The following is a 27,081-nucleotide window of genomic DNA, read 5'->3' as shown; positions in this document are numbered from 1 at the left end:
CCCTGAGATAAACCTGTGAGCTTTCCAAAGGGTCAAGGAGCTCTCCCAGGGCAAACAAACCCTGGGGCACTGATACCAGATGATATAAAGAGAGAGAGAGTGTGCGTATTTTCCACTTTTGGGAGGAGGCGACAATCAGAGAGACAGCAGAGGAGGTGAGCAAACAGCAGTCGAATTGCAGAGACCGCTTTCTTTTCCTCTTGTTTTGTTTTCTTCATGCTGGGAGGTAGTATAGGGGCTGATCCTGCAGTCCTTACTCAGGCAAAACTCTCCAATGAAGTGCATGGGGAGTTTTCCCGAAGGATTGCAAGTTATGTTTCATAATATGCACAAATAATGACGATGTGGTGTATGTAGAAGCTTCTAGATTTACATGAATAGTTCACTGAAATGCATTTTGGGGAAATTTTGTGCTCAGGCAGCTATCTGTATCTTTTATTTCTGGACTCATCATCTGTAGAAGATGCAGAAAATATCAGGGCCAAATCCTCCACTTTTGTAAATCAGCAAAGCCCTACTAAAGTCCAGGAGGCAACACCAGTTTACACCAGCTGCGGTCCGGGTTCATTGTCTTAATGTTCATTGGTACGCATTCCCCTGTAACTGTATGAAAAGCATACTTTGTACAGGGCGCAACAGAAACCTGGGAATGATTTATCCAAGCTGTAAAGCCGGTGAAGTCATTGGAGTTGCACCATAATAAATTTACAACAATGGATTTCTAGGAGACCTAAAATGATGTATTCCTTTTTTTTTAATTAGCTATTTTGCTGTCCATGTTTTTTTTTATTTTGCCTAGTTGGTATACTTTTGGGGGTTGTAAATTAGCTGTAAAACTCAAGAAAAAGACCTGGGGTGAAATACTAAGCAAGCCGGAGGAACTTAGGTAGTAAGTAGCACTTTAAAAAATGACTTAGGAAATTAGAGAATTAGGGTCCCAGTCATTGAAAAACGTCGCCCGTAGTCGTCATGTGGGTTGTTCAGTGAGAATCTAGGCTCCGGGTGCACCAGAGGTCAGAAAAGCAAACCAAAATGTTGGGATGCACAAGGACTAGAAGAAAAACAATACTGTACGTATTATGATTCTATTATATAAATCAGTGTTCTGGCCTTTCCTGAAATATCGCTCTCCGTCCTACCCACTCTGTCTGAAAAGGGCAGAGCAGAAATATCCAGGAGTTAGAAACGAGCAGCAAGAATGACTGGTCTGAAAAAACTTCCTTGTGAAAGTAGACTGAAAAGATTAGGACTATTCAGTATGAGGAGACCAGTAAGAGGGGACGGGATAGAGTTATACACAATAATGAGTGTATAGAGACGGTGGACTTTGAGTAAGTCACTTTGTCTCTGTGTGCTGCTGTTCCCAACTGTAAAATGCTTCCCTGTCTCCCAGTGGTCTTGTGAGGATGAAGTGCTTTGAGATCTAGCGATGAAAAGTGCTGCATAAGAAATAGGCATTATTAGTATTATTCTACCTCCCTCTAAAGCAGCTAGTGCCAGCCACTGTCCTAAATAAGCTATGGTGCCAGGCAGGCCTCTAGCCTGATGTAATATGATGGTGTGTCTGTTCCTAGGAATCTAAAACTGTCTTAAGGTTCAGTTCTTGATCATTTGGTCATTTGTCATAAGAACATCAGAACGGCCAGACTGGGTCAGACCAACGGTTCATCTAGCCCAGTATCCTGTCTGCCGACAGTAGCCAATACCAGATGCCCTAGAGGGAGGGACCACAACAGGTAATCCTCATGTGATCCCTCCCCTGTCACCCATTTCCAGACAAACAGAGGCTAGGGACACCATTCCTACCCATCCTGGCTAATAACCATTGATGGACCTAACCTCCATGAATCTATCTAGCTCTTTTTTGAACCCTGTTAAAGTGCTAGCCTTCACCACATCCTCTGGCAAGGAGTTCCACAGGCTGACTATGCACTGAGCAAAGAAAAACTTCCTTTTGTTTGTTTGTCCCTCTTGCCTTAAATCTTGGCTGTTAATCAGATGAAGATATTGCGAAAGAGAAAGGGGGCAAATAGATATATAAATACTTGTCTGTTCATCTTTGCTTCGTGCTTTTCTGTTTTTCTCCTTTTCTAACCAGTCCTTCCTTTGAGTGTTATAACTGAGCAGAAATTTCATACCAGATTGTCCCTGGAGGGGAAGGATCTAGCCAAACTGTCTTCTTCCCTTCCAGGGCAAGTGCAGAAAGAAGATGTTCAAGTCTGTTGCAGTCCTGTTTCTTGCTCTCTTAGCAACATCTACCTGCAAAAGGGATAGATGTCTGGAGGGAGAGACTCACAAGCCTAGACCAAGCCCTGAGCCGGACATGCACGAATGCACGCTGTACTCTGAATGTAAGAGCTGTTGAATCTTTGGCAGGGAATGTCCAGATGAGCTGAAAAGCTGACCTTTGCGTCCGCTCGCAGTCCCTAGCACACTTTGAATGACTTTAACATTGTGCAGTATTTACAGTAGGAGTTTTGTTTGAAAAGCAACTTTTATTGGCTTGTTCCTCACTACATCCAGTGCCAAATGTAGGGCCAGAGACTGCTCTCTTGAGTCTGGTTGCAAGACTCTTACTGGCTTCAAGAACTAAACTTCAAAAATTTATGTTCCAGATCTCATTCTGTTGTAACTCCTTTTAGTTAAGCTTACCACAGGGACGGTTTGGGTCTGATGTGAATAAGCACAACATAATCATCTTGATTGTGATTTACCAGTGCACGAATTATTGTCCTAATTAACTTTCTGATCTGATTAAAAGTAAAGGCCCATCAGAAAATGTAGAACATTAAAATGCTGTGCCGGATATAAGAATAAAGCCGATATTCACTGCATGTCCTCCTTTTTTCTTCTTTATTAGGTAACTTTTGTATTCAAAGGCTGGAGGTCAGAAATTTCACTCTCCCAGCACATGACAGCTGGTTAAACACCACTTAGCTACCTGACACTGACTGAAGCACATTCTCACAAAACACTGTTGATACAAGTTCAGTCCCACTTAATCAGCGGCCACATTATCATTTCCAAAATCAGACCCAAGAGAGTCTTCCGCCCTCGTTGTTACCATTTTGGAGTGTGCGCCAAAATGAGATTCATTCTCAATGTTGAGTTTTCCCGATTTTGAGTGTGAAAGTAAACCCTGACTGTAGTGTCTTTTGTTTGATTTCCAACAGCTTCTTGTTGCTATGCAAATTTCACCGAGCAACTGGCTCATTCCCCAGTCATTAAAGTGAGCCACAGCTCCTGGGACAGATGCGGGGAACTCAGTAAATCGTAAGTCAGGTTTGATATTGTGTGTGTCCTGATGCAATAGGACTATCCCGTACATTGCTGAAACTGCCAACATTAACTTCCCCTGGGATTTCTGATGGAAATGCCATAGATTTTCCTGGATATGCTGCCTTGTGCGACTTCCCCCATTTTGGCCCCTTCTTCTCAGATCCTCTCTGTTGCTTCTCTCCTCATACAAAACCCAATGGAGCCTTACACACACTGCATATATGCAGAAGAGCTGCTGCCATTTCACAAAGGGAGTGATGAGTCTCTTAAGACCTGCTTTAACAAAAATAGAACCAGATTCCCGGGCATGCTCTCTCTGGTGTACAATCTGGCAATGCAAACCAGTAATAAACCTGGTTTAACTGGCTGGTTAAGATCCATTTACAACCGTGCCTGCTGTGTACTGCTGCAGCAGTGCAAAACAGATGAGATTTACCATTTAATCTAAAATGTAACCATTTTTAAAAAACCAAACAGATAAATTAGATTAAAAGACTTTAAAAAAATGTAAAAGGGACGCCAGAAAGGAAACTTGCAAATAACGAGAAAAATTCTTGTAGTCTTGCGAGTTGTGTAACTACGGTATACAGAATATGTTCTTAATTGTGGCTTGTAGTTCTTCGCTACATTTTGAGTTGTGAAACGGCGACGCAAATAAAAGAATGAAAGTGCAAAACATTTAAGTAAAAATGAATTTGCAAATGAGTAGCTAATGCCTGTGTCTCCCAGGAGCACAACTATAATAGGTGGTTTTTCAGTAACTTCAGCGGGACTGTGGGAACATCTATATACTGGTGAAATCACAAGACTGTAACACAGAAACAAAGCTTTATGTTGTGGTTTGATGCTACATTTTATTATTGCCTTGAACTTGGCCATTTCTTGCCAGCAAAAATTCAGTGGCTCAGCTGTTCACAGAAAGCAAGTACAAGAGCCCAAAATGTGACCAATCATTCATTGAAAAAATCAGTGAATATTGGTAAACTTTTTTGAATGATTTGTCCAGTTCCAGTAATTACACAGGCAGAATTTTTGACCAACGTCGAAGGAAGAGTTTCGAATCTATACAGAAATAAGGCGAGAGGATGGATTTAAACTGCTCCATATAGGGATGTGTCCTGTAAAATCTGTGGGGAATTGTGGACTATAATCTTGGATGGTGAGAGGCAGATGTAATTGTTGTTTTTCTCACTCAATGTAGGTGCGAAGAGTACATGAAGAAAATCGAGTGCTTTTACCGGTGCTCCCCACATGCCGCTCACTGGATCAATCCCAACTACACTTCTGGTATTAAGTTAGTTCCTTTGTGCCAAAACTTCTGTGATGACTGGTAGGTTTAATACTTTACATTGTTCATATTTATAATTATATTTGAGATACCTTTAAGAGGCAGGCACAAATGAGCAAATAATGACCTTCCCAAATAAATGGCAACAAAATTTGATATCACTCTACATCATTTATCTCCCTGCTTTTGATCAACTTCTCTTTTTTTTCCCCCTACACCTCTCATTACTCCCCTTTGATGTTATTACCCTGTCAATAATAACATAATCAGCATGGCCCATACACAGTGACATCAAGTTTAGTATAAAGCCAGTTTGTACAATGGGTTTGGAATACAAATATGTAAGCAGCATAATCACATAAGTTCTCTAAATTTGTGCCTGTGATCTCCATAAAATTATTTTCTTTGTGTATCTATTAAGAGATCATGGGATAAACTAACGTAAATTCATTTATGTAATACAATTAATTTATTTTTAACCTTTTGCCTCTTCAAGTACTTTCTCTCTACGAATCCATCTCTATGGTAGCTGGTTTTAGTACTCCATATTTCAGAACAGTTTTCAAATAGCCACAAATTAATAAAAATGATAATGACCCAAAAATATTTAAATGTTTCTTCCCCCAAATACAACTCAAATAAAAACAGCCAGTAAAAATGACTTTGTGAGATGCAAGGTGGGAGAGTTTTCAGCCCAATAGCTTCTTGCAAACCATTAAATCTAGACATTTTGTATCCCCCTAGAGAACTAAGAATCCTGATTTTTTTTCCCAGTGTAGATACCATTTTATGTTTAGCTAGAAGCCATCTTGTATAACAGAAACCATTTCAGCTTTTTGCCTTTGCACGTAGACTAGAGTGAACTTTTTATTACCCCATGTTCCAGGCCAAGACAGATGTGCTATTGGAATGTGTTAAATGGGCTGGTTTAGATAGGAGAGGTACTCCCTCGTACCTGTCCGCCATCTTATTGACAAGGCTTTATTTTTCCTAGCTTAATAGATGACTTTTGTAATTGGATGCCCTGACGTCAGGCTGTCTGGTCAAGGGTATAAAGATACTAGGATTGATTGTATTAGGTAGCTTCACTGGGCCCGGCTTTGCTGGGACCACGTTTAGCTCACTTTGCTTTATTGGCCAATAAAACTGTCTGTTTAGCCGCGTAAACTGAGTGAAGTCTTTGCTTCGACACCAGTGATCCAGCTTCAGCATCTATGTATAGGTATAGATAGTTGTGAAATGTAAATCCTTAATCATGAAACCTTGGTGCTTGAAACAGCTATGTTAGAATAACGAGCTTGAAAAATTCATTGGATCTGTTTTCTTTGCTATTAAGTTTTAGGCTTGTGCATTGTAATTAGAGAAATTTGGCTTCACTAGCAAAATGATCTGAAGTGTCATTCAAATAATGGCTGAGTTGCTCAGATCAGTCTGAGGACCGAGAGCCCTGTCTTCCATTCGCATTGATGAGAGACGCACTGGGACAGACCGTATCTATTATAATTATTGGAAACTGTTGGTGAAAGATACTGTTGGTGAAAGAGACGAACTTTCAAGCTCCTCAAGTCTGGGAGATGTACTCGGAATATCACAGCTGAACTCTAGATGGGACAGATTATTTAGCCTAGTTAACACCTTTCAAGGGAGCATGCAAGATGAAGTGTCCAGTCATAGTAGGCAAGATGGGGGTGGGGAGAGCTGGGGGTAGGTTTAGTAGATTATTGATTGTTGTAATAAGCCATAAATCCAGTATCTTATCATAGATGTTGGAACTCGAAATGGTGGGGGAGCTGCCAACCCCCCGGACTGAAGCGGATTTTATTATAAACAAGCTTTACAGTTTGGTTCAATAGCTCTTGGGACCCCCATTATAAAAATTGTTCCAGCTCCCCCTCGATCTCTGTTCAGTCCATGATTTATAGTGTCTAGAAAAGTCAAGAACTTAAACTCCCAGGCTTGTCTTTTGGGGGTGTTGGGCAGGTTTCCTTTGAGAATGGGGACCGATAGGTCAGGTACAGGCTGATCGCTTTGTTCAAAGTGTCCACCCGGGCTTGATGTGGTGTTTTCAAGCTTATTGTTTTCCTGGGCGAGTTGATTCGAGAGCAGTGATTGCTCTGTTTCATCCACGTAGCTGTTGGCACACGGGATGAGGTGGTTTTTAAATGTCCTCTCTGCTCCATGTCTGAGCTGGAGAAGGCAGGTCAAAGAAAGATAAAGTTCCCTCCTGTGTCCCACTGACAACTTTTAGCCTGTGGTAGAAAATTCCATTTTGCCAGAGGAGCAGCCCATGGTTTAATCCTGGAGCTTTCCACCATCTCTTTTGGATAGGCTGGCTCCAGGTTTTTGAATCTGAGAGATAGGGACCGAGACCTTTAACTTGACTGGAGAGGCTCAGATCTCTGCATTCAACTCCTAACCGACCACCGCCAAAAGGTGAAGGTGTTTGAATAATAGACGCCAGGTTGGGCCCCGACCCACCAAGAAAGGGGGCAAAAGAGGCAATTGCACGGGGGCCCACTGGAATTAAGGGGGCCCAGGGCTGCTGCGTGGCTGCGGCATCCCTGACCTGGTCCTTTCAAATAGCATTGCTGTAGCAGCATAGCAACAGCTGCCTGAGAGCCCGGAGCCCAGATCCTAGGAGCCGCAAGGTGGGAGGGGGGCCGGAGCCCCCTGCCGCTTGGAACCCTCCCGCAGGTCCGTAGAGTGGCAGGGCTGGGGGAAGGGCGGCAGAGTGAGTGGGGAGGGGAGAGCTGGGCTGGGAACGGCGGGGGAGAGCCAGGTGGGGAAGAGGAGGGAGCCGGTAGGGACTGCAGGGAGGGGAACCAGGCTGAGAAGGCTAAAGAGCAGAGAGGTACAGGCCAGGGTAGACAAGGATGGATGAGAGAAAGGAGCTTGGGGAGGGGGGGGCACAGGACCACTTTGGGGGCAGAGCTGGGCTGAGGGAGTCGGGGGGGGCAGAGAGGGGAAGGAGGGTGAAGGGGAACCACCAGGCAGGTAGGGTATGGGGCAGTGACCGAGCTGAGGGCTCTCTTATTGAAGGGTGGTGCTTGGGGTTTCTCTGGGTGGGGAGGTGGGTGGCTCCAGCTCCTTCCAAGGGAGAGAGTGAGGGGCCCCACTGTTGTGGTGTCCAGGGGCCTGGAAGTCCTGTCAGCGGGCCAGGGGGGCCCTCTCTCATATCCGGTATTTATAGGAATCGCTGCCTTATTATTGATGGCGATGCCCAGTACATGCCTGGCTCTTTGCAGGCTGGTAAGAGAGAACAACCTTGCCCCAACCCCAAGGACAGCCAGCTGGCTACGCGGACAAGGCTTAGGGGGGAGAGGAAAGAGCATCGCTTTTCTCTCCCGTTGGTATGCTCTGCGCACCTCACCGTGGTTCACAATGGCGGAATGGCAAAAGTGGGGCCGCAGGAGGCACTGGCGTGAGGAGAGAGCAGGGTCTCGTGGGAGGAGCAGAGGAGGGTGACGAGTCTGCAGAAGACGCAGCGCAGAAAAGAGCCGGGGGGGGGAGGGTGTTACACAAAGAGCTGATGAATGAGCAGCCGCGGGCAGGATCAGTCCCGGAGCAAGGAAGCGTCGTGCAATAGGAACGGTAGGGATGAGGGAGAGTTACGTAGCTTTTGATAAGGGCTGGCAAGGAGCTTAAATGTGATGCAGCAGTAGACAAGAATACCATGGAAAGGACTCCAAGGCTTTGTCTACACTGCCGGCTTTTGCCAGCAGACAGTATGCAAATGAAGCGTGGATTAGCATTTTGTCGCGCTTCATTTGCATAATCTATTCGAGCCATTTTTGCACAAAAACAAACAGTGTGGAGGTTTCCTTTTTGTGCAAAAGAGGCACAAGGAAAGGCATAAGGATCTTGCGCAAAAAGGAAACGTCCACACGGCTTGTTTTTGCACAAAAACCCCTTGTGCAAAAACGGCTCGAATAGATTATGCAAATGAAGGCTGACAAAATGCTGATCAGCACTTAATTTGCATACTCTCTGCCAGTAAAAGCCGGCAGTGTAGATATAGCCCAAGAAGAGTGATCCGATCAATAGGAGATAACTTCTACTCTGTTGCCCAACCCAATCTATTTCAGGGCCTGATCCAAAGCCCATTGTGATCAATTTGGCCCAGGCACCTAAATCTACTTGAAATAGACCTTAGGTACCATACACTTGAGGGTCTGGGCTTTGGAGTCTTTCTCTTGGATATCACTAGACTTTGGACCAGGCTCATAATAGACAATATGATGTGCCACTGAAAACTAGAATAAACCTGATACAATCCAATCAGTCCCACAAAGAATCATGATCCGTCTGTTATGTAAAACTAAAGGAGAGCATAATGGTGGAAGAAAAGACACGTCACACATGTTATTTATGCCTGTTTTAAGGCCCCTGGTCTGCTGCCTGGTGATGGAAGGCAGCTTTTGTGTAAATGAGAATGAAGCCTGTGATGACGTTACAAAGCACTCCAGTTTTCCTTGTGTGGTTTAGCGGAATATAAACAGAACCCCCTGGTAAATCATGTTTTGTACCTTGAAAAAAAGGCCGCTTTGGTCTGGGAGTGTATGTATTATGTCCAGGAGCGGCCCTGGATGAGCTGCCGGCAACTGGCACTCTAGGTGAAACACACGATCGGCGCCCCTGCCTCCAAAGCCCTCAACAGCCGTTTATCTTGGCACCCTAGGCGACCGCCTAGTTCGCCTGTATTGACGGGCCACCGCTGATTACGTCTGTGAGTTGTTCCAGGCGAGGGCTCTCCCTTACCTCTTTGCAGTCTGACTTTCTGTCCCGTTTCCTATGCATCCTACTCAGTTGTTACTCCACCTGTATCCTATACCTCTTGCATGGATACAGTGCTATGCAAATGACACAGTATGTTATATGCATGGCTGGGTATCTTGCACCTTTCAGGGTCATTCCCATTTTCTCTAGGTTAGAAATGTACTTTGAACAAAATTGCCCCTCTCCCGGATATTCCAAAGTCGCCTTTGCACACATGGGAGACCCTTTAGCATGCCTCAGCGCTGCGGGAGAATTGACCTACTTTCTCCCGTGGCTATGACTGTGCCGGCTGCATGCTGCCTTTGTGGCCAGAAATGTGCCTCCGCTTCGGAGAGAGCAGTGACTTCATTTGGAAGAAATTCATCTGCCTGGCCTGGGGCCTTCCCCTTTCTTCCTATTATCTGAGGATTTCCTGCTCCACCAGCATGAAACATTGCTCTCTTTCAGAGTCCCTATGAGCTGTGAAGAGCCCCGAGGGCAGCTTCCTTTCCGACCCCTCTGCCACATGGGCTCCTGCCTGGCTGAGGGGGAGACATTCACTCTGAAAAATAACTTTGAACAATCAAAGGAGAATTCGCTTCCAAGTGCAAATATGTAGCAGGGCAATAAAAGCAGAGCTTTCTTAGGCTAAGGCTGCATTAGAGAGTTCACAGCAGTGTGGTTGCCCTGATGCCTCTGTGCGGCTATAAGCTCTCCAATGTCGTTGCTCTAAGCCAGTGGTCCCCAACACGGTGCCCGCGGGCGACATGTCGCCCGCGGGGGCATTTCTGTGCGCCCGCCAAGTGCTCGGGGCTGGCCTGGCCCCGGGCACGAGGCGCACGGTGAGCGCCGGCCCCAGGAGCGCCACGGATTGGCTGCCCGTGCTTTGGGCACACGGCGCATGGGGGGAGCGCCGGCCCCGGGCGTGCGGCGCTTGGAGGGGGGGGCGCACGGCGCTTGGGGGGGTGGCACCGGCCCCGGGCGCATGGCGCTTCTGGGGGGCGCCGGCCCTGGGCGCGTGGCCCTTGTGGGGGACGCCGGCCCCTGGCGCGTGGCCCTTGGGGGGGGCGCCGGCCCTGGATGCATGGCCCTTGGGGGGGTCTCGAACGGCCACGCCCCCGGTGCCCGGCAACCTTAAATGATTGGGGACCACTGCTAAGCCAACGGGAGAGAACTGTTCCGTCAGTTTACCTATTCATAGAACCATAGAATTGGAAGAGACCTCAGGAGTCATCAAGTCCAGCCCCCTGCTCTAGGCAGGACCAATCCCAACTAAATCAACCCGGCCAGGGCTTTGACAAGCCGAGACTTAAACACCTCTAGGGATGGAGATTCCACTACTTCCCTAGGGAACCCATCCCAGTGCTTCACCACCCTCCTAGTGAAATAGTTTTTCCTAATATCCAACCTGGACCTCTCCCACCACAACTTGAGCCCATTGCTCCTTGTTCTGCCATCTGTCACTACCGTGAACAGCCTCTCTCCATCCTCTTTGGAACCTCCCTTCAGGAAGTTGAAGGCTGCTCTCAAATCCCCCCTCACTCTTCACTTTTGCAGACTAAACAGACCAAGTCCCTCAGCCTCTCCTCATAAGTCATATGCTCCAGCCCCCTAATCATTTTGGTTGCCCTCCACTGGACCCTCTCCAATGCGTCCACATCCTTTTTGTAGTGGGGGGTCCAGAACTGGACACACTACTCCAGAAGTGGCCTCACCAGAGCCGAAGAAAGGGGAATAATGACATCTCTGGATCTGCTGGGAATGCTCCTCTTAATGCAACCTAATATGCCATTAGCCTTCTTGGCTACAAGGGCACATTGTTGACTCATATCCAGCTTCTCATCCACTGTAAACCCCAGGTCCTTTTCTGCAGAACTACTACTTAACTGGTTGGTCCCCAGCCTGTAACTATGCTTGGGATTCTTCCGTCCCAAGTGCAGGACTCTACACTTGTCCTTGCTGAACCTCATCAGATTTCTTGTGGCCCCCATGAGCAGTGGCTGTATTTTCCATGCCAGGTCTTAAATTGGCACAAATTATGTCACTCCTCGGGTGGCTAATTCACACCCCTGAGCAACATAATTGACTTTGACTTGAGCTGGAGTGTGGCCATCACCTGAGGGTGTCTGCAGGCTGCTGTGAGGGGCTTTCAAGGTTGCTTCTGTGTTTTTCACAGGCTGTTTTTAATGTCTCCAGGAGCCACGCATGGGTTTCGGGGCAGCAGGAAATCCTGCATGTCATGATCTTGCATCATTCCTCCTCCACATTTGTTTTGCACTCAGCACAATGGGGCAATGATCTGGATTGGAGGACCCTGCACGTTACTAGAATCATAGAATACTAGGACTGGAAGGGACCTAGAGAGGTCATCGAGTCCAGTCCCCTGCCCTCATGGCAGGACCAAATACTGTCTAGACCATCCCTGATAGACATTTATCTAACCTGCTCTTAAATATCTCCAGATATGGGGATTCCACAACCTCCCTGGGCAATTTATTCCAGTGTTTAACAACCCTGACTGTTAGGAACTTTTCCCTAATGTCCAACCTAAACCTCCCTTGCTGCAGTTTAAGCCCATTGCTTCTTGTTCTATCCTCAGAGGCCAAGGAGAACAAGTTTTCTCCCTCCTCCTTATGACACCCTTTGAGATACCTGAAAATGGCTCTCATGTCCCCCCTCAGTCTTCTCTTTTTTAAACTAAACAAACCTAGTTCTTTCAGTCTTCCCTCATAGCTCATGTTCTCTAGACCTTTCATCATTCTTGTTGCTCTTCTCTGGACCCTCTCCAATTTCTCCACATCCTTCTTGAAATGCGATGCCCAGAACTGGACACAGTGCTCCAGTTGAGGCCTATTATACATGCTAAATACAAACAGTGATCAATTCAGGTTCCTGGGGAAACTAAACATGCAGCATCTAGCCCCCTGTTCAGCACAGGTTTGTAAGTGCTTTATGGGAGCGGGAAGTATTTAAGCATGTGCTGAATGGGAGCCTAAATGCCGATACCGGAGCCAGAGCCAGACGCAGCAGCACAATGGTACTGTGACCACGCCTGCCTGTCAGTGGCATATTAAGGCTGGATCATAAGATCTGGCTGGTCTTTGACCTGTTCTCCCAACAGTACCAGACTCACATGGGGGCAGGCTGGGGACCAGTGTTCCCTGTAAGCTGAGCACGTAGGCGGCCACCCAGAAGAGATTCACATGCCTCCCAGCTGATTAGTAGAGCACCCACCGCCTCCCACAGCCGGCAGCATATGTTTCCGTTGGTGGTGCACATCTGCACATACCTTGGTGCATATAACAAAATTTGTTCTGCGCATGGATGGAAAAAATTAGGGGGGACATTGCTGGGGAATATCCCAGTCTCACAACCAGTTATTGATCAGTCTGGATCTTGTCTATTCTCCATCTGTTCTTGCTCTTATACCCACAAGGGGGTGTGATGGAAAGAGAGTTGAGTCCCTTTTCAAAATGGAGAGAGAGAATCTTGTGATATAATGAAGTAACGCAGGACTTTGGACAACATGTTTCTTAAATTGTTCTGCTGCGAGTTCAAGAAGGTGACCCTGGAAAAGCTGAACTCATATAATTTCAAGTGTAACATGTCATTGTATCACAATTGAGCAGCATTCCTGGTATTAAAAGTCCGCTCCAGAAATGCTCTATGGTTCCTGCATTACAAAAGCCTGCCTGTGAAAAACTACCCGAATGTGAAAACGTGAGACAAAAGTATTTCAGCTTGTGGCATATACATAGCATAGAAAACAAGTAAAAAGTAGCTTTGGTCACTCCTAAGCTTTCAAAGACTAAGGGCTGCATTTGGATGTGCATATGTTGTTGTTCTCATTATTTATAATACTCCAGCTCCGAAAATCCTAGTGAGGGTTGCAGCCTCATTGTGAGAGGTGCTGTACAAATTCATGACCTCTCGAGGTCCCTTCCAGTCCTAGTATTCTATGATTAGTAGCTACAGTCCTTGCCCTAAAGACCTTTCGGTCTAGGGCTTAACTTTGTGTGTATACCAATGCCAACTTTTGCAATTTGATTTTCAGTCTTGCCCCAGCTTCTGGAACATGTGACTACGTGAGACTCTCAGCTTTCATTTAAAAAAAAAATAAGTTTCATGGTTGCAAAGAAAAGCTTGAAAACAGAACCTGAGCGTACCTTGAAGGTTCAAAAACAGAAAGCAAATTTAAAAAAAAAGACTTCGTTTAAAAACTGGGCATGATTTTAAGCCAATCTCAGTTTTGTTTTTTTGAACTCTTGGTGGTAGCCATATGAGTAATTCCATGAAATCTTTGACACTACTCAGGGCAATTATACCCTACAAATTTAAATCAACCTAAATTACATCTGAGTATCGCCACCAGAGAAATTAAATTGCTTCTGCGTGTCCACACTATGCTCCTTGTGACCTCACTGGCACCGTTTTAACTGTCCTTGTGGGATGGCTTCTGAGAGGCAGCCACAGTCAACGTACATCAGAATGGCCAGACTGGGTCAGACCAAAAGCCCATCTAGCCCGGTGTCCTGTCTGCTGACAGTGATCAATTCCAGGAGCCCAGAGGGAGTGAACAGAACAGGAAATCCACAAGTGATCCCTCCCCGGTCACCCATTCCCAGCCTCTGACAAACAGAGGCTAGGGCGGGGTGGGCAATAATTTTTGCCCTGGTGGGCACCCCAGAAAGTAAACAGGAAGGGGTGGGGCCTAAATGGGAAGGGGCGGGGCTACCCCACCCCCAGACTATGATTGGTCTGGGGGTGGGGGAGCCTCTTTGCCCCCCCTTCCCACTAGGCATCCATGCCCTGGAAGAGGCTTGGCATGCTCCCCTGCCCGCAGGCCTTAATTGTCCTGGGGGCAGAGGAGCAGTAGGGCCTTCGCGGGCCGGATCCACCCGCTTGCTGGGCCGGATTCAGCCTGGGGAGGCCCTTTTGCCCACCCCTGGGGTAGGGACACCGTTCCTACCCATCCTGGCCCATAGCCATTGATGGACCTAACCTCCATGAATGTATCTAGTTCTTTTTTGAACCTTGTTAAAGTCCTGGTCTTCACGATGTCATAAACAACAGTGTCTGCATTGCTGTTGCATTGATCTAATACATCGACCTAAGCGCTACGCCTCTTGCGGAGGTGGAGCTATTAATTCCGTGTAGTGGGCAAGTGACGTCTGTGAACATTTGCAGAGTTTAAGTTGATCTAAGTATGTTGTGCAGACCAGGCCTCGCACACACACAGGTACACTGGTGTAAGGGTTACCAACACTTCAGGATTGGCCTGAAGTCTCCCAGAATGTGTATCTATCTCCCAGTGACTATCGAAAGCAACCTGGGAGATTTGAATAGGGTATGTTAAGAAAATGACGTTATATCATGTTGGGGAAAGTCTCCCAGAATAGCGTCTGTCGGAGCTCGCAACCCTATGTGGTGGGTGTTTGCAAGATCTGGGACGTAAGGGAGATAAGGCCCAATCTACACTGCAGGGCTTAACTCCAGATAAGCTACGCAAATTGAGCTATGTCAATTGCATAGCATATTTCGAAATAGGGAGCATTTACACAGCACTTATTTCGAAACAGAGCACTCTTCCTCCGACTTCCCTTACTCCTCGTACAATGAGGGTTACAGGAGTCGGAGTAAGAAGTTCTCCAGCTTGACAGTATTTTGACACTATTTCAAAATAACTGCCTGCTGTGTAGACGCCGACTAAAAGTTATTTCAGAATAGCACTAGTTATTTCAAAATAGTGTGGCAGTGTAGACGTACCCTTGGGCTATGTTTAGACTGCCCTCTCTTGCGCAAAAAAAAATGCAAATGAGGTGAAGCGTGAAATATCGCCACGCCTCATTTGCATGCTTAATAAGGCTCTGTTTTTGCGCAAGAGGCTTTACGCAAAAAAACCACCTCTTGCACAAGAGCCGTTCTTCCTCTTTTTTTCAGGAAGAATGGCTCTTGCGCAAAAGCCTCTTGCGCAAAAACGTAGCCTCATTAATTATTCAAATGATGCACGGCGATATTCCACACTTCGCCTCATTTGCACGTTTTCTCCCGCAAGAAGGGGCAGTCTAGACATAGCCTAGGTGAATAGACCAAGCAATAGGAGAGGAAGGAATTACTGTTTCCTCATATGAGCTAACAGTTTACAATACTTGATCTTTACAAATAATTTACTTGCTTTTTTATTTAATTGTCATTTAAAACGTTCCTATCAAACCATAACATACCTCTCTTCTGTCTCCTAGAAATAGTGAACCCTGTGGCTCATGAACTGTTTTGATAGGATCTTATTGAGCTGCTTGTGAATGGTTCCCCCCCCCCTTTTCTATAGAAGTTAAGAATGGCCACGCTAGGTGAGACCAATGCTCCCTCTAGCCCAGTATCCCTTCTTCTCTCAGTGGCTGGCACCAGCAGCTTCAGAGGAAATAAACAGAACAGAGCCGTTGTGGAGTGATCCATCCCCCTTGTCTGGTCCCAGCACCTGGCAGTCTGAAACTCTCCAGACTTTTTACAGCGCCCTTCAAGCTGGCATGATTAGCGTCTTTTTCCCCCCTCTTCTCTCTGATGGTAGTTTGTCCTTGGGGTGCCTGCCCACCATTGGAGCTGTCCTGGCTGCTGCTGTCCAAGGTTGGGTCCTTGCAGATGCTGGGTGTAAGAGAGTAGAAAGTCTGGATCAGTGGTCTATGCCTCAGTTTCCCTACTGTAAAAAGGAGATAAAAGATGTGTGTCTTTGTGATCACTGGATGAAAGGAGCTATGTCAGCACAGAATCCATGCGTCCTTCTTTGTGAGACCTCCATGTAATCCAGAGACCTCTCTGAATAACCAGGAGGAAACTAATGTTACTTTCTGTTCCCTGCTAACCTTCCTGCAGGTATGAGGCATGTAAAAGCGACCTCACCTGTGTCCACAACTGGCTGACAGATTGGGAATGGGATGAAAATGGAGAGAACCACTGTAAGAACGAATGCATCTCCTACGATAAGGTGAGAGAGATCCTACTATAAATATGAGAATTAGGAGACAGGGAGCGCTACTTCCTGTGGGATTAACCATCGTAAAAGTCGTGGGGGAACAAAGTTCAACAGGTAAATTGGCTTGGACTTCAACCATTCCAGCTTTTGTCTCTACCAGACTTCTTCTTTTTTGTAATTTCTCACCATGGGTGAGGTAGAATTGCAAGGAGGAGACTAGGTTATGGTGCCACTGATGTTCTAACCATCGCATTGTCTAGATCAGAGGCACCTTATAGACTAACTGAAGTGTAGGAGCATAAGCTTTCGTGGGCAAAGACCCACTTCGTCAGATGCATGCATCTGACGAAGTGGGTCTTTGCCCACGAAAGCTTATGCTCCTACACTTCAGTTAGGCTCTAAGGTGCCACAGGACTCCTCACCGCTTTTGCAGATTCAGACTAACACGGCTACCCCTCTGATAATTGTCTAGATCAGTGTTTCTCAACCAGTGGTACAAGTCCCCTCAGCGGTACTTAAGAGAAGTCTGAGGGTTACGTCAACACAACTGAAATTTGGAGAAAACTGAATTTTTGTTTTACGTTTTATGGCGTTTTATTATTTTTGTACATTTTACATCCAAAAATGCCATTGCCCACCCAGCTATGATTAAGTTGCTTAAACAAATGTGTTGCAATGGTAGAAAAAAGTTTTGTGTCACTGAAAACTGTAGGTACTGGGGGTACTTACAATTTATTTATTTTTTAAAAAGGGGTACTGGTCTAGATCAGTGACTCTCACCCTTTCCAAACTACTGTGCCCCTTTTAGGAGTTTGATTTGTCTTGTGTTGGGGATGTTAATTTGGGTTTAAAAAGTGAAGAGGTTAAGCAGCCCCTCGTCCAGCCAATGGGAGCTGCAGGAAGCAGTGTCCCAGTCTGTACCGCTTCCCGCAGCTCCCATTGGCTGGTAACAGCGATTCGTAGCCAATGGGAGCTGCGAACAGTCGTACCTGTGAGTGCACAGGTAAATAAAGCATCTAACGGCCCACCAGGAGCTAACCCTGGTGAACCACACTCAGCCGCTAATTGCCCACCCCTGGAATAGCACCCCCAGAAAATTGGCTCTAAGCTCCCTTCTGAGAATTAAATCTGGTTCCTGCTCATTTTCTGTCCCTGTTCTGGCGATCAGCAGAAATCTTTTCTCCCCTTTCACTGGCCCTAAATTCACTTTTTTAAAGAAAATATAACCCACCTGCAGGGAGGACCAGGCAGCAAATCCAGACGCCTTATCAGCTCAGACCCGACATTGCAATTTGTAAGTCGAACGCACAGCTGCCCCCCCTTGCTGGCCGGGTTATCCCCAAATATGGCTCGTGATGATTCGAAAGAGAGTCAGGAAGAGGCTTCTCCAAAGGAAGCTCTCTGCTGCTCCTCTTTCATTTCCATGGCAGGAATCATTTCGTTTGATGCTAAAAGCTGCAAGAATATTCTCGAGACAAGGCAGGTGAGACGTAAATATTTTTTATTGAACCAGCTTCTGTTGGAGAGCTCGTCTGACCTCCCCTGCCTTCTCTCTCCAATATACGGGGACTCCAGCTTAACAGATTCAAGTGCCATCTGTCCCAGCTGATGGAGCAGCTTTGGGGATATCAAACACGAGGGGCAAGTTAAATCCATTTCTTACTGGTATGGGGGGGCACCAGCTAAGGGGAGCAAGTGACCTCGCCACGGGACCCCCCATGTAACTCCCCCTCCGTTACATGCTGCGGGCTCTATGGCATAAAGCTTATACTGCAGAGCCCGCAGCGCAGCCGGCTCCCGGGACCGGATGCGGCTGGCCCCACTCCCACAGTGCCAACTGCTGCCTCTGATACAGAGCGAGCAGTGTGGGGTGGCAGCCGGCTCCCTAGGAGAGGGGCCAGGAGCCTGCCTGTAAGACTTAATGGTACCCAGTAAGCCCATGCTTATCAGTTAACCATTGAAACGGTTATACTGTGACATCCCTACTCCTCACTGTCCTACCCCCAGCCCAGGCCCCGTGTTCCCCATCCCTTCCCCATGGTCCTTCCTGGGTAGCTTGGCGGGGAGCATCCTCTGTGCTCCTGCTGGGCTGGACACTTTGGAGCAGGGCTCTCCCGGGAACCACAGCAGGGAAAAGAGAGCCCGTAGCCCTGCCCCCGTCCTTCTCGGAGCTGTGTCTCCTCCGCCTGTGTATCCAGCAATGGCAGAAGGACGGAGGTAGGGAGGCGAATCTGGGGGCGTATGTACAGCTGAGTGCCAGGGGAGCTGCCAGCCTTCTGCTCCTTTCCCAGCTGCCTCTCCCAGCGGGAAAAGGAGCAGAAGACTCCCCCCCCAGCTCCGCCCCCAGCCTGCCCCTCCTCTCCAGCAGGATTACAGCTGTATCTTTCTGGTACACCGTTCTGGCCATGACTAGCTTACTGATACAGTGTATATGCCTGTACCGCCGGAAAACACTGGCTTACTGATAAAACACACGCAAACATGGATGTTCAGGCAAATGCGACCTAGATGACAAGTGAAGCTCAAAAGATTCCAGAGTTCATTTCCATTGTGATCAGCATGCTAAAGTGCAGGTGTGGACTGGGAGCTTTTCTGACTGGTCCGTACTCACGGGCTGCTCAGAATTGGACTGGAAATCTCAGGAGAAGAGGCTCTCTCATTGGGCTGCTCCAGGAACAGTTTTTGGTACTTCAGCAATTCAGCCCTAGATGAATGCAGGCAATGGAGGAGAATTGGGTGGCTAATTAGCGCAGTCTGTGTTTTTTAATGGACAAGTTTGGGACTAAGTCATAGGGGAAGAGTCAGGTTGATTATTTTATCCAGACCAGTTCTCCATCTGATTTAAAATGTCTCTCAAAACATGCAGTTCGGTTCTTTTCCCTTTCTCTGCCAGACACCTTGCTCAGATAACTTCCCATTCAAGTTTAAATGAAACCGTGACCCATTCTGGTCCAGCTGCAGCAGTACCCCCACTGTAGCCCCTCTTAGCTAGGAGATTTAAGGTTGCTTTAGCCCAATCTCTGTGTGTGTGTGTGTGTGTGTGTGTGTGTGTGTGTGTGTGTGTGTGTGTGTGTGTGTGTGCATGCACATGCATGTGCACAATTTATTACAATTTTAATGAAATGGCAAGAAAGACGCATGATAATGGTTATTCCGGCTTTTGGTTAAAGAACAAAGTGAATCATCTAATTAACTGATAGATTTGAAGAGACTTTTTCTATGTTCGACAAACATGGGAGGAGCCGAGGAGTGGAAATTTAAACTGTCATATAAAAATACACTAAGTTCAAAAGTTCAGGGATCTAATTCTCGATGGCCTAGACCTGCTGTGCTCATCAACAGTGGTAGAAAATGGGTGTATCATGCTACACCATCACAACAGTTATGCTTTACGCTTGTATTTACAAGGTGCAAGGCCCGTTATGTTTAATAACAGCCTCTGCCCGATAGAATTATCATGTCATCTCTCTCTCTCTCTTCCTCCTGTTCCTGAGCACGTTAACACAGTAAATCGTTCAAACTCTTGGTATTTGGTCTGTTTACATGGGGACAGCCAGCACCCCTCAAAGCCGTGTGCAGCCCATTTTAAAGAACATGCTTCCCGGGTTAAAATGAAACGCTGAAAAAGTCAGATTTGGTTTGCGCGTGGAGCGAGTGAAGTGCTGATCTCCACAAGGCAGAGTTCCCCATGGCAGTGCAGACAGATGCTTTATTTCCTCCAGTGCCCTTAATCCATATGGGGAAGCAATCAGCAGCCAGGCATTTGGCATAGGAATAGCGGGAAGGAGTATTTAGAACTCACGCTGCAGATCAAAAATGCAGAGTGGAGCCCTGCCGGTTTTACACAGGCTATCTGGAAATGTATGAGCCATGTTCTGTCACTGTTCCGCATGCCCAACACTCACCAAAAGGAGCTTAGAGCAAAGACCACAAGTAGAATATAGCCCCAGGCATGGAGAGGTTAAAAGCCTAGGTCAGGGTGAGGACTGGTAGGCTCTGTCAGCGCTTGTGCACTACAGTGTACTGCATATCCCACAGCAACAGCAGCAAGATCTGAATTGCATCAGTAGGCAAGCGTGAATGAGCAAGCCATGGTCTGTTGGGCACAGGGTCCAATCTAGCAATGTCCCTTTCACAAGGGAATACAGCAGGGGTGGGCAAGATACGGCCCGTGGGCTGGATACAGCCTGCCAAGCCATTTGATCCGGCCTGCATCCCACCCTGCCGCACCCTCAGCCCCAGGCCAGTTGAGACCCAGGGCCAGGGAAGTGCGCCAGGTCATTCGCTGTTCAAAGCAGTGGGCGGTTCCCTCCTGCCACCAGGGGTGCACAGCACCTAAAGGCAACCTCCCCTTTCTGCCTAAGGCCCCGCCCCTTCCGCACTGGGCCCGCCCCTTCCTGGGGCAGAGCCAGCCCAGGACCACGAATCAAAATTTGTGAAGTGGGGCCCCTTGCAAAAATGATTGCCCACCCCCGGCATGCAGAAATGCATATTTACAGATTTTACTTGCTCCCAAATTGACCAGCAGGAAGCAAGGAAACACCCAGGAATAAGCCGTAAGCCACCGAAAGGGACAGAAATAGAGAAGATAGTCACAGGGCCTCCTGCCTACCTTTGCACTCCACAGGCATGGCACCTCCAGTGACTGCCCCTTGCAGAAAGCCAGCTCCCGGCTGCCCCGTTGCAGCATTGCAGTGCAGAGTTTCGGAGGGCTATTTGGAAAGCAGGCTGTGTTATTCACAGATGGCCAGGTCAGAAGAGACCATTATGAATGAGTCGAGTCTGTCCTGCATACCACAGATCTCCTGTGAACGAAGCCCTCTATGGGAGCAAAGAAAGAGCCAGCTTCTTTAGGAGAGAGTCCACTCCAGTGACTGGGGGAAGATGCAACTAATTGATGTCATGTTCCCACCCCCTACTCCCCCATAACTGGGCCTGCAGGTGTAGCCTAAAAATAACAATCGTAAATATTTTGGAGTTCTAGCACCCTTCACCTGAAGAGCCCTGAGAAATGACCCTCTTTATGGTAGGGACACGCACATAGGACAATGGTAACTCAGAAAGCTGCCGCACGCGGCAGAATTTGCAACACTCCTGGGATCAAATTGCCAAACTCAGCATATTTATTGGAACAGATGTTTAGGGGCAAGGACTCTGCTACCTTCAGTGCACACTTGTGACTTCCATTACCAATTACAGTGCGCTGGGCGTCTGCATCACAACAGGCCATTGAATAGGTCATTGTCGTCTCGGTTTCCCATTGCACCTAAGCACTAATAATAATATTTTGGCTATCGATAGCAATGAACGTCAGGAGTCGTAAAACGTTTTACAAGCACTGAGTGAGTGACAGCACCCCTGTGAGATGTTTTACACTAACAAAGGGATGTGCAGGCAGGCTTAGGGTACGTCTAGACTACATCCCTCTTTCGACAGAGGGATGTAAATGAGACACTTCGAAATTGCAAATGAAGCCGGGATTTGAATTTCCCGCGCTTCATTTGCATAATTGCGTCATGGCGCTCTTTCGAAAGTGAAACCGCAGTCTAGACGCAGTTCTTTCAAAAATAGAAGCCTTTTTTGAAAGATCCTGTAAAGCCTTTCGAAAGAGGCTTCTATTTTCGAAAGAACTGCGCCTAGATGGCGGTTTCACTTTCGAAAGAGCACTTTTTAGAAAGAGCGCCATGATGTGATTACGCAAATGAAGGGTGGGAAATTCAAATCCCGGCTTCATTTGCAATTTCGAAGTGTCTCATTTACATCCCTCCGTCGAAAGAGGGATGTCGTCTAGACACACCCTTAGTGACTACACCACAGTTGCAGGAGTCGGTGATACAGTCAGAACGAGAACCCAACCCAGTCCCGTTTCAGTCACCAACCAAAACTTCCCTCCTCTTACTCCCAAGCCTGCTTCACCCGCTTTCATGCATATGCCAAGCCCTTCGTCAGCTTTCTTTTGCAGGGTATCAAAGTCTCTCTTGCAATCATTTGAACAGAAGATATTGCAAAGCAACAGTAAATATGTGCAGGACAAAGTGCAGAGAGAGAAAACAGAGATGGCCCCTTTCTGGCTTTGCTAAAGTACATGACCTGCCAACTCCGCTGACCTAATGGGTACCTGTTCTTAGCTCCTCCAACCAATAAGATAAGAATCTTTATTTCAATCCAGGCTCGGAGGGCAGCAGCAGGTCAGCATGACATAAACACAGCTCCCAAGACGTTTATTTGCAATGTGGTCAGAAAGGTCACTATAGATCTCTAAGGAATGGTGTCCCCAGCCTCTGTTTGACAGAGGGTGGAGATGGATGGCAGGAGAGAGAGGCTTGATAATTACCTGTTCGATTCCCTCCCTCTGGGGCACCTGGCATTGGCCACTGTGGGCAGACAGGTTGCTGGGCTGGATGGACCTTTGGTCTGACCCAGTCTGGCCGCTCTTATGTAGATAGTGCTTCCCAATAGGATTTTGGTCCAAACCAAGATATAGGAAAGGTTCACTTAAAAGTGGCACGGGCAGCTGAAATTTCCCAGAGCTCGGCATGTTCCCTTGCGGGGGGGCTCACTTTGAGGGAGGACGGGTTATGAGTTGGCTCTTTGCCTTCACTTGGCCTCCCGACAAGCAGGGGACGGGCATTCCGAGCTCCGCCTGTAGGTATTCTCTGTGTGTGAAGACCTGAGTGGCCACGACGTACGTACATTGACCACGGTGGAATGCCAGAGAGCTGCAAATTGCTCCACTGCTCTGTTCTGCCGACAAAGAGAACGCTGTCTGATACAAAGGTCACTCAAACAAATACATGTCAGGCTGTCCTGCCATGTTGCATGCCGTGTGGAGTCAAGTTGATCTCACACTCGTGGTGGCTTTCATCTGTTGCACCAGCATATGAAAACAACTTTGGAAGCAAGGGAAACATTGGAAAATGCACCTTTGCCTGGCACCTTGCACAGTGATTTGCCACAGTGCTACGGGGGTCTACAACGCTGCCAATCTGATCTGGTTATGCTTTAGATCCCCTTTACATTGGTAGAAATGTCTGAGGACAACAGTGAATTAGCACCAGGTGTTTCTAATCGGTGAAGCTTTTTTTTTTTTTTTTTAATTTAATCCGTTTTGTTTGACAACTAGGTGTATGCGAATGGGACTGACTTGTGCCAGAGCATGTGGGGGGACTCGTTCAAGGTGAGCGACTCCTCCTGCCTCTGCTTGCAAATGAACGAGACGGATGCGGTGGCCATCAGGTACTTAACTTCCGAAAGCTCGGAGGAGAGCTCCAGCGTGAGCAGCAGCGAGGAGCGGGCCTGCCGACGCAAACTGCGCAAGATTGAGCTCCGGAAGGAAGAGGAAGGGGTGGAGTGAGTACTGGCGGAGGGATGTTACAGGAAGTTCTGATGCTGGGGGCAGTGGGGTTCATCATGTCATGTCAGGCTGCCCAGTGGTTTTAAATTTGGGAGATCACTGGCTTCGGTCACAAGAAATTAACTCAAATGGCAGTTGCTCACCCGAATCCTTATCTGAATTTTGTCTGCATTGCGAAACCACCGCGCAGCTTGCCAATAGCTTGATTTTTTTCAAAGGTCCAGCAGCTGCCACTAATTTCCAGTGGCGTTGGGAGGAGTCGGGCCCTCTGGAAAATCATGCCCTTCATGTATATCAGTGGAGAAGAAATTTTTAATATGTAACAGCAGCTCCGGGATTACAAACGTGCTGAACCCTGCCTGGACCAAGCTGGAGTTTTACATTCAGGGGAAGGCCAATGGGGACTGACTATTGATAAATGAAAACGTAATTTCTCAACAAGATGTTGGTGCAAAATGAGAGTTTATTATATACAGACACGCACATGGGGGGACTAAATTATATTGTACTAAACTGCATATAGAGATGATTAGACAAGTAACAAAACATGCTGCTTGTCTCAATCTGATTCTTGCTTTGTGTGTGAGAGGTCCTGAGTTCAAATCCTCGACAAGCCCAGGTACTCGTCAAGTACCTAAAAGGGTGTTACGAGGAGGGAGGAGGGAAAATTGTTCTCCTTGGCCTCTGGTGATCGGACAAGAAGCAATGGGTTTAAATTGCAGCAAGGGAGGAATAGGTTAGACATTAGGGAAAACTTCCTGCCTGTCAGGGTGATTAAACATTAGAATAAATTGCCTAGGGAGGTTGTGGAATCTCATCACTGGAGTTATTTAAGAGCAGGCTAGACAGACACCTGTCAGGGCACGTCTAGACTTGCTTTCACTTTTGAAAGAAGCTATGCAAATTTGGCGTGAATTTGCATATCTTCTTCTGATCGCTTTTTTGAAAGAGGTTCTTTTGAAAAAGAAAGTAGTCTAGGTACGGTTCTTTCGAGAAAAAACCTTTTTCGAAAGAACCGTTTTTCCTAAAAAAATGAGGTTTACACGGTTCTTTTGAAAAAAGGGTTTTTTCTTGAAAGAACCTCGTCTAGACTACTTTTTTGAAAGAACCTCTTTCGAAAAAGTGATCAGAAAAAGATATGCACATTCGTGGCGAATTTGCATAGCTTCTTTTAAAAGTGAAAGCAAGTCTAAATGTGCCCTCTGGGGTGGTCTAGAGCCGTGGTGTCCAACCAGTTCTGAAGCAGTAGCCACTGTAGTAGCTACTGCTGTAGTGATCTAACCACATTATTCTGAAAACATAAACAATTTTGTGAACCAACTAGCCACACTCGACCAGCCAAACAGCCACTAGTGGCTACTGTGTTGGACCCTGCCAGTTCTAGAGTTCTAGGATTCTGTGTTCAGTATTAGTGAGCTTTTTCTTTAAACAATGTCAGTATTAAGAAAAAAAATCTTGCGGTGTGACTAGCAAGGATGAACTTGAGCTTTATGAATCCCCACAGGGTGTTTGAAATTCTGTGACAGAAGGGACCCGGTTCCAGTCCTCCATGACCATCAGCAGAATGATGCCCGAGGATGTCACAGAGAATGTTCTGCTTCCATTCTGCACCGCTGCCGCTATTGCCAAAGCTCAACCAAAATCTGCACTAATTGCAAGGGGACGTGATCCCGATAATGATGGAGCAAATTCTACCCTGGATTACCCTTTGATGCCAATAAAGTGGTATGGAGCTGTCTGTCGTTCTAAGTCACCTATCGCAGGGATGTCACCAGTGTAAATCAAAGAAAGATTTGGCTTCGGTGGGCCAGATTCGTGGCTGGTATGAATCAGAGGTTTGCTGGTCTACAGCCGGTGAAGATCTGGGCCATAGCTTTTAAAATGCCAGGGGTCCTATTAGCAATAAAATGAAGCATTTTTAAAATCCAGCTTGCTTATCCTCTGACTGTTTGTTACTTTCCGGGCGTCGTGCAGCTAAGTGGGTCACTTTCTGCTTCCCACCACCTTGCTTGTTTCTTGAATTAGGAAGTCATTCCTCCCAGCAGTCGATTATTTTGAAGCCTTTTTTTACCAAGTCTGCATTTTGGACCAAATGGGTTCGCCAGCATGTTTCAGTAGCGAGGGAGTGAATTTGGATTGCAGCTCTCCCCTGCCAAATGTTCTTTCCCACAATTGCTGCAGTCTGCCCTTCCATGTCCATCTCAACTGGTGAGGCATTTATCTGGGCCTTGAACGCATCCCACCAGAACTACATCAAACAGTGGCTCTCTGTCCTTCCTGCTTAGCTCACCTGAGTTCCAAATGCCCAGGAAACATGCCCCTTTCTCTCTAACCGTCTCATGTCTCTTTCTATATCCCCACCCCCATCCCTCTAGTTTCCTTCACCTTCTGTATTATGCAAACTTCAGCATCTCTCCCACCCTCCAGCCTACATCTCAGCTCTCATTTTCTCCTCATTCCCTTGCACTGCCTTTTTTCTGGCCAGTCCCCCTGGCAACTCCTACAGATGCAGCCTTCCACCACCCCCACCTTGTCCCATAGTCCTAGAACAGCCTTCCTCTTCTCAAGAGGAAGATGTGGAGAGCGTCCAGAGAAGAGCAACAAGAATGATTAAAGGTCTAGAAGACATGAGCTATGAAGGAAGGCTGAAAGAATTGGGTTTGTTTAATTTAGAAAAGAGAAGACTGAGGGGGGACATGATAGTGGTTTTCAGGTATCTAAAAGGGTGTCACAAGGAGGAAGGAGAAAAAATGTTTTTCTTGGCCTTTCAGGATAGGACAAGAAGCAATGGGCTTAAACTGCAGTGGAGGGAGGTTTAGGTTGGACATTAGGAAAAACTTCCTAACTGTCAGGGTGGTGAAACACTGGAATAAATTGCCTGGGGAGGTTGTGGAATCTCCATCTCTGGAGATATTTAAGAGTACGTTAGATAAATGTCTGTCAGGGATGGTCTAGACAGTGCTGGCTCCTGCCATGAGGGCAGGGGATTGGACTCGATGACCTCTCGAAGTTCCTTCCAGTCCTAATATTCTATAATTCTATGATTCTCTTCTGCCCATCTGCCACCTTCATTCATGTCCCTCCTTAAAACACTGCTTCCATGGGGGGCTTTCAGAGAAATGTGGAGTGTGTGGTGTACATGACCCACGCTCCCACATGAACTGCCTCCTTTACCCATTGTGTGCTGTGTCTGAACAACCCCCTCTCTTCCCTGCTTTTGAACGCTGCGAAACGGCACTGTAAGCTTCCTGGTAAAGGGACAACACACTGTTATTCATCAGCAGGAAACATGCAAGCAAATGGTTAAACTCATTCTAGTCCTCCCAGTTTCACAGTTCTGTGTATTAAATGACCACCATTATTTTGAGTGTAAATAATCGTAATGAAGTGCGAAGCTCTGTATTCTTCTGGAGGACAAATACAGCCGTCAGAAGT

General features: G+C 47.0%; 1 protein-coding gene across 1 annotated transcript; it reads left to right on the top strand.

The window, feature by feature from the left end:
* LOC102455463 (riboflavin-binding protein) lies at positions 1 to 25,574 on the top strand. Its single transcript, XM_006117326.3, has 7 exons — positions 1 to 155; positions 2,192 to 2,351; positions 3,174 to 3,273; positions 4,481 to 4,609; positions 16,193 to 16,304; positions 23,416 to 23,642; positions 25,151 to 25,574. Exons 2-7 carry the CDS (start codon positions 2,210 to 2,212, stop codon positions 25,167 to 25,169), a joined length of 729 nt encoding a protein of 242 aa, XP_006117388.1. The 5' UTR covers positions 1 to 155; positions 2,192 to 2,209; the 3' UTR covers positions 25,170 to 25,574.
* The last annotated feature ends 1,507 nt before the right edge of the window (positions 25,575 to 27,081 follow it).

The sequence above is a fragment of the Pelodiscus sinensis genome, chromosome 9 (genome assembly GCF_049634645.1).
Source record: "Pelodiscus sinensis isolate JC-2024 chromosome 9, ASM4963464v1, whole genome shotgun sequence".
Classification (NCBI taxonomy): Eukaryota; Metazoa; Chordata; order Testudines; family Trionychidae; genus Pelodiscus; species Pelodiscus sinensis.
Note: the sequence above shows the minus strand (reverse complement) of the source record. Positions and strands in the feature narration are given on the sequence as shown.